This window comes from Gopherus flavomarginatus, chromosome 2 (assembly GCF_025201925.1).
Source record: "Gopherus flavomarginatus isolate rGopFla2 chromosome 2, rGopFla2.mat.asm, whole genome shotgun sequence".
NCBI lineage: Eukaryota > Metazoa > Chordata > Testudines > Testudinidae > Gopherus > Gopherus flavomarginatus.
Genome location: NC_066618.1, coordinates 293,183,196 through 293,195,609, shown reverse-complemented (window position 1 = coordinate 293,195,609; position 12,414 = coordinate 293,183,196). Strand labels below are relative to the sequence as shown.

The 12,414-nt window shown below is 47.5% G+C and overlaps 1 protein-coding gene across 4 annotated transcripts in view; it reads left to right on the top strand.

Moving 5' to 3' along the window:
• LOC127045073 (serine/threonine-protein phosphatase 6 regulatory ankyrin repeat subunit B-like) overlaps window positions 1-12,414 on the top strand; it is a 90,336-nt gene that overhangs the window by 38,726 nt on the left and 39,196 nt on the right. For all 4 annotated transcript variants that reach the window (XM_050940502.1, XM_050940504.1, XM_050940503.1 and 1 more), the window contains 7 exons: window positions 1,324-1,524; window positions 4,839-4,940; window positions 5,033-5,131; window positions 6,997-7,125; window positions 8,205-8,333; window positions 9,069-9,185; window positions 10,361-10,459. In XM_050940502.1, coding sequence (XP_050796459.1) covers window positions 1,324-1,524; window positions 4,839-4,940; window positions 5,033-5,131; window positions 6,997-7,125; window positions 8,205-8,333; window positions 9,069-9,185; window positions 10,361-10,459 — 876 coding nt within the window. The remainder of the gene's footprint in view (window positions 1-1,323; window positions 1,525-4,838; window positions 4,941-5,032; window positions 5,132-6,996; window positions 7,126-8,204; window positions 8,334-9,068; window positions 9,186-10,360; window positions 10,460-12,414) is intronic.

Here is a 12,414-nt window from a genome sequence, read left to right as displayed (position 1 = left end):
CTTCCAACCCTAATATTCTATGATTAAGAGCTCTGTGTGGCTCAAAAACTGCTCTCTCTCCCTAACAGAAGCTGTCTAATAAAAGACATTACCTCATGCAAAAATGTTACATTGGTTGAAATTTTTAAAAAGCTTAATTTCAATAGAGGGACCCCCCTCTCCCCACTTATTTATTATTTTCCCCTGCTGGAAAAATTGAGGGAGTGGAAGTTTCCCCACTACTTTCTCCTCTTCATTTCTAACTGGAAAAGTAAAAACTGAGATGAGAGGTTTATTTCCTATCAGCCTAGCAACTTATGGTCTCGTAAACCATCCCAGACAGTAGCATGCCTGGGACAGACACCATATATCAGATATGTGGACTGTGTGGCAGGTCTCCACTCAGCTGTCACTGATTTAATTATGTGGCTTCACATAAGTCATTTAATAGTGATCTACCTCAGTTTCCCCATCTGTTGAAATAGGGATAACAATTTCTACCTTTCTCCTAGGGAATGATATAAGACTCACTGTTTCCAAAACAGGCTGAGATCCTGAGTCCCAAGATGCTATAGGAATGCAACTTGTCTATTAAACTGTTTCCATTAGCCATGCTGACGGTCTTTACTGTCGCATCTTTCCTTCCCAGCTGCCTTCTTAGCCTGGAGTTGCATCTGCTTTATTGAAACTGCATTTCCAGTCCCAATAAACCTTGCATAAAACAGACCAAATGTTGGGGAAATATATTCACCTCTGGCTGTCCACACACCCCTCCCCCAAACAAAGTGAAATTTTGCGGAAAGGGAGAAAATTTCACTGAACAATTCAAACCCAATGAAAAATGTTCACTTCTTCGCACATTTTCCCTACCTTTTTCTGCCAAGCTCTGGAAGCTGCCGAGTGTCTCACATGCATAAGAAGGGTGCCAGGAGCAATATTTCAGTATCACCATGACTTGATTTACAGAACTGGCAGAAGTTTTTCTCATTTCAACACAAACTTTCATCCAAATTTCGATGACCGTCACCCCCAAATTACTTTCATAATTCCCCCTTTGTTTCCCCACCTAGCTTTCTATATTTCCACTTCTCTTAGCCACAAAGAGCCAGTGTAACCCCCTGACCCATGTGTGTTGTGTCCCCCATCTCATGTCTGATCCACGGTGGATGTGAGTCTGTCACAGCCCCAGCTGCACAGAATGTTTGTACCAGTTCCTATGGCACAAGTGATGCCCGAGCCCTCTGGCAAACCGATTCACTCCGCATATGTTAAGGTGTCAGAGTGGGTGTAGGAAGCGAGTGTTGAAAATCCAAGCGCCAAGGGAACTGGTTGCCTCTCTTTCAGAACGGGGCGGTCTGCTTGCACGCGGCAGCCAAACGGGGCCATGCAGCCGTGGTGAAGGCCCTGCTGCAGAGGGGAGCAGAGGTGGATGCTCGAACCAAAGACAACTACACGGCCCTGCACATTGCTGCCCAGCACTGCAAGCCGTTAGTGGTACAGACTCTTCTGGGCTTTGGGGCCCAGGTCCAGCTCAAGGGAGGCAAGGTAGGGGTGAAACTTGGAATGTGACTCTTCCTTGCAGGCTGTGTAACTTTAGTTCCTGCCTTCACAATCAGTGCTGCTTTCTTACTGCCTCCGCTGTAACAATACCGTGGTATTCCCAATCCCCTCAGCACCCAAGTGGGTTGTGTTTTCGATGCCCTTACCTATTTCAGAGGGGTACAGGCTGCCAAGTGATCAGGATCTTTGTGGGCTCGGCTAGGATTTCATTCACTGACACAGTGCCCTGCTGTGTCCAATTGGCATTGATCGGTTTTAGAAAACCAGAAGGCTACTCCAGGCTCCCTCTGAACCGGGTTGTAGTGTTGTAGCAAACGCACACCAGGTGGTGCAACAGCACCACCTGCCAGCAGCATTTTCTGCACCAGGAAAGAACAGCTGGGAAACGTGCCTGGGCTCTACCCTGAACTGTGGGGACTGGCTGACACGTTCTCTCGCCAGCTGGAGTGTGTGAGCCCTGAACACACAAAGGGAAACCTGTCTGAAATGGGACACCCTGGGATGGATTGTTGCTGGCTGGGGGTGGGGGAGAGTTATCAGTATTTATCCCAATAAAGCTAATGGGACCTGTACAGACAGCTCCTCTGGGCTGGAAATTTTCCTCTTTATTTGTATGATGCTGGAACAAATAGAAAGACGCTGTACAGATCAGTTAAGCACCACTTCTGTGGGACACAAGAGCCGCTAGCCATGGTGTAAATGCTTATGAGGGATGGAGCTTGTTAGGGATTTACAATAAGCAGTGACAGCAAAGCCCCTAAGAGCGAGAGCTAGAGGCAGTGGAATATTCTCCCAAGGGAAGTGGCAGAGGCTTTGTAGCCAAGAATAAAAGATAGTACCGGTAAGTATATTTGGGATATAGAGGTGAAATATACATATTTATTAGTATTGTGACACACAGCCTAGAGGCCTGTAAAATATTCAGCTGAGCCACACAAGGCTTAGGCCTGAAACAGGTTGGTGCCACTGTCCTGAAAGATAACCTGGTGCCGATACAGTGCAAGATCACAGTAAAAGATGTGTTAAGGGCCAAGGTTCGGGAAACCATGCAGCAACAGACTGGAAAATATGACACAATGTACCAATTAATACTGCAAGATACCTGAAACTAAAGTTTTGGGGAATTTTGTAATAACCTCGAGTTACTATGGTAACTCATTGATGTAGATATTAATGACAATAAGGGAGGAGCTACTGAGAAATGGGACACCCGTAAATTAGTAGGGTGTGGAAGTATGGATAACTCAGGATAAAAGATGTTGTCAGGCCTGTGTGCTGGCTGGGGGCAGGGGAGACACATGAGGAGATGCCAGGACACTAAGCCGGCGCTAGGCACAAACAGACTGAGCAATTGCTTAGGGCCCCAGGCAGCTCAATGGGGCCCCCTATTAATTATTAGTATGTGTTGAAGGGGCAAAATATTCCTGCTTAGGGCCCTCAAAGGGGCAGCACTGGCACTACTAGAATGACAGCCACAAATTATGATGGCAACGAAGATGATAATGGGAAAGATAATGACTGACGCGCCAGGGTTCTTCAGCAGGAGATGTGTGTGATTAGTCATAAAGCAAAAAACTCTGTCTATCTGCTGCTGGATTTCAGTGTTTTGTGGCATTGTTTATCTGCATAATAAAATGGTTAATAACGGCCGTGTAATTACTTGTGAAGTTTCTGGGTGTCACTGGCCTCCATGTGTCTCTCATTCTGACAATACTGTGAATAATCAACATGGGAGACATTTAAAAGTAGCCTCTGCAAAGCACTGAAGAATGTGGAATCCTACAAGTTTGAGATGGAAGGATCTCTTGGGTCATCTAGTCCACACGTGCCGTAGGCAGCAATCCTGCCATGCCATGGCCCAGACAGAGCTTTGCCATCTCTGACAGAGCTGGGACTGATTTTGCAGTTCAGTGGCCAAACCGAAAGATCGAAAACAATTCCATTTAGTTTTGTTTTCCAGTTTTTTACCTTTAAAAAAAAAGTCTTTACATTCAATTGAAGTAAGATTCAAAAGGGAAAGTTGTTTTGAATTGAAAAGTCAGAACATTTCATTTCAATAAGTCCCAACAAAACATTTCAACTTTTTCAGAAAATTTTTGTTGTTGTTTTTTGTGACCAAAACAATTAGGCAAATTCAACACAAATTTGCAAAATGTTTCAGTCGACCTGAATCTACATTTTTTCACTTTAGAAAAAAAAAATTTTCCTTGAAAAATTTTGCCCAGCTCTAATCTCTGTTTTGTAGCGATTCTCTTCGGTTTAATCCATGCAGCTCTCAGAAACCAGGCTGTAAAAAGCAGGCTGAAACTAGCAAGGTAGCCATGGGGATCTTGTAGGTAGCGAGATGACGCTAACCTACATCAGTCTGATCCTCACAATGACAGAGATACCTAGTGGTTTGAAAGCCTGTCAGATAAAGTAGAATTGCAATTTATTTACTAGTTAGGAGGTTTGATCTTGGAAAGAAAGTGCTAACTGGGTTGGGTTCCAGGTGGTGTAAGAGCTTTATACATTCACCTTTGACTTCTGGATACGTGAAATCATATAAATATAAACCAAAGCCACCAGATCTGGGGTTTTAGAAGGGAAAAGAGCTCCTCCTACCTTGATGATGACTCCCTCGAGCCTTGAGGGGAGCGTAAGGAAGGGTTGACTGATTATTCTGGACCAGTTTGGATTTCAACATGGCACTCCCATGCCCTGCAATTGACTGTGAACTCTGCACCAAAATATCTCCCAAACCACTGCAGTGTCATGATGCGAGATGTCCTGCCATGATGTGGTGATGATGCTCTAATTCTTCAGTGACATCATCACAACAAGGGCTGGATAAAAAAACGAGCGGGGAGAGGGGAATGTAAACATTTTCTCAAAACAAAATCAAAATTCAGAAAATTTCTGCCCATGGCTCAGTGACCTTGTGCCATGGGATGAGGTCTGAAGGTGGCAGCCCTAGATCAGAAGCAGGAGGAATTTATGCATCAGTCTGGACAATGGAGCTAGGAGAGGCTAAGAAGACTCCAGGTATCCTGGGGAGTCTGAGATTGACATCATGGGCTCTGAGGAGTGTATGAAATATACCAGGCCTGATTCCCTCGGCTTTGCACCCAGTGTGCTGAGTGGGTGTGAAATCTACCCGATCAGAAGGGCAGCATGTTGCCCCCATGCTGTGCCCCCTTGCACAGGGGTAAGCGATGACACAGGGTGCCAGACAGCAAGGAGGCTCAGGTGAGTGGATGTAATAAGAGAAGTCAACACTGTTCCACAGGGCTCTGAGGCCTTGTCTGTGTCTCCCTCAGGCCCAGGAGACACCTCTGCACATCGCAGCCCGCATCCGTGAGGGGGAGAAGGTGGCGGAGATGTTGCTGAAGAGTGGCGCCGACGTCAACGTGGAACAAGAGGTAAAGCACGTGGCCACGTTCCTGGGGGCAAAGAGGGAGGGGCTGGATCTTGCTGGCACGTTGCTCATTTCAATGCTGCGCTTTGGCTGCAGAACGGCGAGACGGCCATGCACGTCGCAGCTCGCCACGGCAACCTGAGGATGATCAAGGCCCTGATTGAGGAAGGTGGGGAGCTCACCTCACAGTCCAAGGTACATGTCCCCCAAGGCAGCCAAGACACACTCGGTCTCTGCCACATGTCCCAGGAACCTTCTGTGGGAAAGACCAGGAACACAAGACTTGCCAGAGCAGATCAGACCGTTGGCCCACCAAGTCCCATATGTTGCCCCATCAGGAGTAGCCAGTACCTGCATGTGTACTGAGCACTTGCTCCAGTGCACCCCAACAGCTGGGACCAACCAGCCCGCGGTGGGCCGGTGATGATTGTTTCTGCAACCTTAGTCTTATTCCATTGGGATTTATGTCAGAACTAAAATATGTCTTAACATTAACATGCACAAAGGGTTAGACCAATCTGTCAAACAAACCCGGATTGCTCATTATTTAGCAGTTATGAGGCCAAATAAAATAACCAGGTGATGGAGTGAGCTGTGAATACACTGGCCGGTCTCTTCTGGCTAGCTGGGCTCACACAGGAATTAGGTTTTAAGTGTTTCAATGAGCTCGCTGGTCTCCCACTCAGCTCTGTAGCTCCCCTCCACACAGCTGGGTCGGACTTGTTTCAATGAGCAGTGTCTGATCTGGGGAGACCCCAGGGCTGGATGATGGAAGTGCAAAGCTGGATGGGCAGGAAGCTTGGTCCTGCTTGCCCTGCTAGGCTCAGCTTTTGCCAGTGTCCTCTGGCCCCCATTTGCAGGAGCATTAAAATTCACCCCAAAACCAAATTCGCACAACTGCCTTCTGGTTCCTGGAGAAAGCTGACCTAGAAAGGCTCGTAGCCCTTGGGTTTGTGTCCTTTTGGCTTCTCTCTGGTTAGAAAGGCAGCCTGAAAGGGTTGGGCTTTTGCTTTTTAGTGTCTGTTTTAAACTTTAGAAATATCATGAGTGTCAGTGCTTCTGCTCCTTGATTTTGCTGGAAAAATCTCTTCAGCCTTTCAGAGCATGTTCTCTGTGGTGCAACTGAACAGGTGGCGGGAGGTGGATATTTAACTAAGATTGCCTTTCTCCAGACGGTTAATTAGCTATTGAATAGAAAGAGCTGCTGTCAAAAACAAGCCAGAAAAGACTTTGAAACAGTCTCTCCCCCTCTTGATTGCTCAACTTTACTCTCTTGACTCTTGTGACGTGATCATTTCTGTAGCTGTCCAGTCACCATAGAGTCTTGAGGGGCAGACAAAACCTGTGGAAAAAATAAATAAGGGAGCTTGGGGGACTATTCAGGATTCCGTTTTCCACCACAAAGATTTGCGTGTGTTTTTTAAAGGGGGCATTAGCCCAATATTTTGAGTTTGTTTGTTTTACAGGTCGCTTTTACTGCCTCACAGCTAGAAAGGCTGATGTAGCAGAGATCAATCCTGCTTAGCACTTGGGTGTGGAGCCAATAGGAAATCCCTTGTATATACTCAGTAACTGTGTTCATACTAATGATTGCTCAGCCCAGTGGGGCAGAGTCATAGACAATGATCCTGAAACTCAAAGGACCTTAAATTTCAGGCAGAGTCCTTAGAATTTCTGTACCATGCAGGACACCATCCACAGAACAACCTCTATGGTGCACACTTAAGCCATATGACTCTGCACTGTCAGTGGATGCCTGAAGGGAACTGAGAGCTTAAAGGAAGGGGGTGGTTTATCCCCTTTAGCCTTATTCGGGCTAGAAGTGCGGAGGCTGAATAGGGTGGAGTTTAGAGTCAGGCTTGAGGGATGGTTCTCAGCATGTGGCTGGGTCAGCTGTCTCCACGCCTGGCACGTTCATTCATTTCTGAGTGGAGAGAGGGAAAGAGGACGAGATGGGAGGAGATCGTTTTATATCGTAGTGGGAGATGGCGTGTGCAGTACCAGAGACAGCCCTGGAGGCGAGGCAGCCACCCATTTCAATGTCCCTATCCTGCTAGCAGGCTGGAGAGAGCCCCCTACACATCGCGGTGCAGCACTGCCACTTGCCCGTGGTAGAGGAGATCCTCAACTACCTGGCCACGGAGAAAAGTCATGCAAAAGCCACCGCCTGCGTCAACCAGGAAAACAAGGTGACTGGAGTAAAGGGAGTGGCCTGCATGTGAGACAGGCCCATGCCTGAATGTCTGGACATGTGAAACAGAGCATGCTATGTAAATGGGGAGAGGGAGGGTGCAGGGTGTGACATGGCAAGGGGGAATGAACCCCTCCTAACTAAGCCACACAAACACCTCTCAACTTGTCACCCTCTCATGGGGAGAGCCAGAGGCGCTCACATTCGATCAGTGACCCTCTCCTATGGCGAGGCAGAGGGCTACATGGCAGAGTCCCTGTTTGTCTGATGGGCACTGGGTGAGAACAGCAATAAGCACCCCGTGCCCACCCACAGCGTGATAGATAAGGCCACAGGACTAGGCTGATAAACTGGGCATCAACTCAATTAGCAAGTGGCATTGTAAGATGGCTTTATTTGTAGGACCCTCCACGTCCTCTGAAGACTCCCTTCCCATTACTATCCTCCATTGGGATGTCCAGTCCCTTCCAAGGCTGGAAGGTGTGGAGCAGAAAGCTGCTTTTCAGTGGTGGTCCTAGAAACCACTTCTAGGGTCTGGGTCCTCCCAAACTGCCACACTCTGCCCAGAAATTCTCCCATCCTTTCTTGTCCCCTCTCTTCTCCTCTCCTCACCAAACTGTGCTCTGGTCATGATCCAAAGTCAATGGAAAGACTCTCATTGACATCTGTGGGCTTTGGATCAGACCCTACAACAGCGGATCAACCCCACATTCATAGTGAGCTCATTGGAAGACTTGAGGCAGAAGGGCAAACTCCTGCTGGGCAGCAGCCCTTCTGTGGAGACATCAGTCACCTAGCAAGGAAAAAGGCCGGTTTTGGCTAGCACTCGGGAGGATGGGAAAGCCTTGAACACAGGGTAGGATAAACTGACAGTAGCCTCCATGCAGGGGAGCTGTAGATGAATAGGTAAGAATTGGAGGAAGCTGGCCAGATTTTCTAGTTTGCAGGGCATGGTTTCCTGTGCTTGCCCAGGCTCTGTACCCGAGTGGTTACAGAACAGCGTTGCGTGATAGCGCAATCAGAGGCGCTGGGTCAACATGCTGCTTTGCTTGTGTTTTGGCTCGTACCCTTTCGCAGGCAGGGGAGACACCTCTCCACCTGGCTGCCGCAGTGAAGAAGGACATGGTCCACTTTGAGGAGGAGGAGACCAAGATCATTGCCATGCTCATGGAGTACGATGCCGACATCTCCCGTACCACGCGACTGGTACGTATGAGCCTGAGGTCCCTAGGGGAAACAGGCTCAATGGATGTATGCCATCACTGTTGTTGTTACAGGCATATGGGCCATCTGCCGAGCTCGTTCCAACAGACTGATCGGAACTTCAAAGTTAGCAAAGTCAGGGGCATGGGTTTTCCCAGACCTATGAAGCTGGAGTTTATTCCGTGTCCTGTTTGTCCTGAAGGTTCCTGGCAGAAGAGTCATCTTCTCAGTGGGCCGCATGGGGAGTTTTGGCAAAAGTGCCACTGTCCTTGTTAAAGCAGCTTATGTGCTTAGCTCTCTTGAAAACAAGCCCCCACGCAGTCACTTGGATACGGCTTGGCTTAGCTGTCAGACTTTAGAAAATTGTTACAAACAAAGCTATATGTTTATGACATACATTTATATTTTTGTGCATCTGGATGGATCTCAAAGCACTTCTCCCATGATAGATGCACCGCACCATAGAAGCGCAGCCCCCTCTGGGGTGGAGCACGTCAACTGGAGAAACAACAGGTGCAAAGCATGCTGCACCATAGTCGAGAGGAAAGAGTTTTGGTTAAGGACCCCAGAGCAAACCCTTCCCTTCATGGTGTATGCATAACAGGCAGGACATTCATTTTTAAGGTGTCCCCAAAAGTTCTCCTTAGTCTTGACTGGGTGGGTGGCAAAGTTGTTCAGGCTAATGGGATGCATGGAGACAGGTTTCTCAGAGTCCCTTTGGTTGTTTCTGTGTTGCAGTCCCTTGAGACCCCTCTGCATTACTGTGCCCGTGTGGGCAATGCGGATGTCCTGCTGGAGATGCTTAAGCACATTAGTGCCAGCCGAATGCAGCAGACCATTAACAAGCAAGCCAAGGTATTTCTGTTCTGGGCTGGGACCTCATCCTTGCATCTCTGAGGAGAGCATTTCCCTAGCAGGAGCAATGACCAGAATAAAGCTTAGCTCAGGAGAGTTCAATTGCAATGTAAGCTAGGTAAGGGAGTGCAAAAATCTAGACCTTGTACCCTTCCACACCTTTAACTTTGATTGGCCAGGGAAATGGTAAATAGCCAGCATGCCCTGATGATGCTAAATCCTTCCCAGCTACATGAGTGGCAGGCTATATTCACTAGTCAGCAGAGAGAACCATACCCACCAACCACAGATAACCACAGATTATGCTATAGTTCCATGGGATGTTTCTTGGGGTATTCAGAGCTTTGAGTCCCCTGCTTACCCCCCTGCCTGCAGCATGTGGGAGTCTGGCTTGTAAGCTCCCTAACAACACTGGCCTGTCAGCCACCCAAGCACTCTCTTCCAGGCTATGCCCCCTCTGTTTTTGCCTGGCAGGTTAACAAGAGGTGAACACCAGTCCCTGAGTCCCCTTGGAGCATTCTCTTGTGATACTCAGCTCCTAACACGGGCTACTCAGAAATCCCAGATCCTCTGCCCCCAAAGGAGCCATATGCCCCAGTTCACCAGTTTGACCTTAACCACTCAAATAAAGAAGCCTCTGGTGTTGTATTGGCTTGGAAAGGTTGTGGGAGGTGGGCGGACCCAGGGGGATGGTGATGGGCTGTGGACTCATTTGCCCCTAGGCTGGGTGGGTGGTGGTGAAGAGTCATTGCCATCTGCTGGCTCTTTGACTGACATGGATTGAGCTGGTGGCCTCAGTCCCCTTCTAGGAGATGGGTGGCCATGTCACAGAGCCACCGGCACAGCTGGTGTTAACTGACAACCATCCCAGAAGAGAGGGCGGAGACTTACTGGATGCTGAGATTGAGGTACCATATGACTGCCAGAGGCGGGTTCCTCCAGAACGCATCGGCAAGGAAGGTGTGTGAGGAAACTGGTGCTGCCATTGTCAGTGCTGTACCCTTCATGTCACTACATGGCGCTTCCATCACTGGGGCTGCTAGTCCGGCACCTTTCACCACCACTGAATTAATAGCATTTCTGAACCTCAGAGAATGCTGACTCTCCAGGGCTGTGACAATAGCAGGGAAGGGACAAAGAGCTAAGCAGGCCCTGTCTCTCCCTCCCTTCTCTAGAATGATTGCTCCCCGTTGCTGGTGGCAGCAGAGCGAGGACACACAGCAATAGTGAAGATCCTGCTCCAGCACCACGCTCGTGTCGATGTCTTCGATGAGGTAGGAGACCGGCGCCTCCTTGGTATCACCACAACCCTGGTTCTCAAAGGGGGCGTGGTGCTCTCTGTGTGTGCAGGGGCTGTGTGAGAAGGAGATATGGCTGAGGTGAGCTTTAAAAAGGTATTTTACACACAATATAATACAGTTTAGCATTCCATTACATCTCTCCCTTTAAGTTCTACGTTCCTACTGTGACGTTGCAGTCTATATGATTTTATAAAAAATTGATAATGAGTGAATATAACTTAATTAGAATATGCTTCATGCAAAAGATCTCTTGTAAGGTATCATTACAAAACTTATTGTCTACTGAGTGTGGTCATCCTATTTTTATAAAGGTATCACTCTTGTATCTGAAACTAGAAATATGAAATAAAACTCTGAGGGCCTATTGTAATTAAGCAAAGTGTGGGCCATTAATGGTGGTTTGGAATCTTAATAGCTCCCATCAACCAGGACAATTGACTGGATGGCTCTGTTTGCAGGCAAGCCTTCTTGTGAGTCAGGCTGGGAGGAATGTAGGCTTGGGGTCTTACAGTGACATGTGATAATGTCACATGAACTGGAATCCATCTTTAACCTGGTGCTTTTCCAGTGAGAGGGGCTGGAAACCCAGAGGGACAAAGAATTCCCACCTTATGCAAAATATATATAAATGAGTGGAACAGAACAGAGTGAAGGAGCCATCATGAAGAATCCCCTAGCTACCCCCTGAGCCGGAACAAGAGCTGTACTAGGGGAAAGAATTGTGCCTAAGCCTGGAAGGGGTCCAGTCTGTGGAAAAAACTTACTGAAGCATCTCTGAGGGTGAGATTATCTGTATTCATTTTGATTAGACATAGATTTGCGCATTTTATTTTATTTTGCTTGGTGACTTACTTTGTTGTGTCTGTTACTACTTGGAACCACTTAAATCCTACTTTCTGTATTTAATGAAATCACTTTTTACTTATTAATTAACTCAGAGTATGTTTTAATACCTGGGGGAGCAAACAACTGTGCATATCTCTCTATCAGTGTTATAGAGGGTGAACAATTTATGAGTTTACCCTGCATAAGCTTTATACAGGGTAAAACATATTTATTTGGGTTTAGATCCCTTTGGGAGTTGGGCATCTAAGCGTTAAAGACAGGAACACCTCTGTTAGCTGCTTTCAGGTAAACCTACAGGTTTGGGGCAAGTAATTCAGACCTTGGGTCTGTGTTAGAGCAGACGGGCATGTCTGGCTCAGCAAGACAGGGTGCTGGAGTCCTGAGCTGGCAGGGAAAGCAGAAGTAAAAGTAGTCTTGGCACATCAGGTGGCAGCTTCCAAGAGGGTTTCTGTGATCCAACCCATCACACCTACCCCTTACAATATTTACACTATCATGCTGTCTTTGAAGTTCAGAAAGTTTCAGTCTGTTACGTTTCTCTGAAATGTACTGGTTTTCTAACTACACAACTCGAACCCTGTAGTTGCAACGACTGGCTGTGGTCAGTCCAGAATCCTTGAGTCATTGTCTTCTTGTTCTTCATCCCACATGTGTAGAGTTTGCTCTGTTGATTGTTTCTTCTGAGGAACAAACTGTAGCTCTTAGTGGTTTTCGTTGAGCTCTCCAGTGTTAGCCTCAATCATACATGATCTGGGCACTGAATTCTTTTTCTTCACGACAGCTGGAGTTGTCCATCCTTTTTCTCCATCCAATTTGACACAAACACAGTCACTGGGCTCTAGACCAGCAGTTCTATAACCGAGTGATGTCTGTTGTAAAAGTCAAACCAGTGGTTCATCTAGCCCAGTTTCCTGTCTTCCAACAGTGGCCAGTGCCTTGAGAAGGAATGAACAGAATAGGGCAATTATCAAGTGATCCATCCGCTGTCATCCAGTCCCAGCATCAGAAACTTAAGGACACCCAGAGCATGGGGTTGCATCCTTGATTATCTTGGCTAATGGCCACTGATGGACCTATCCTCC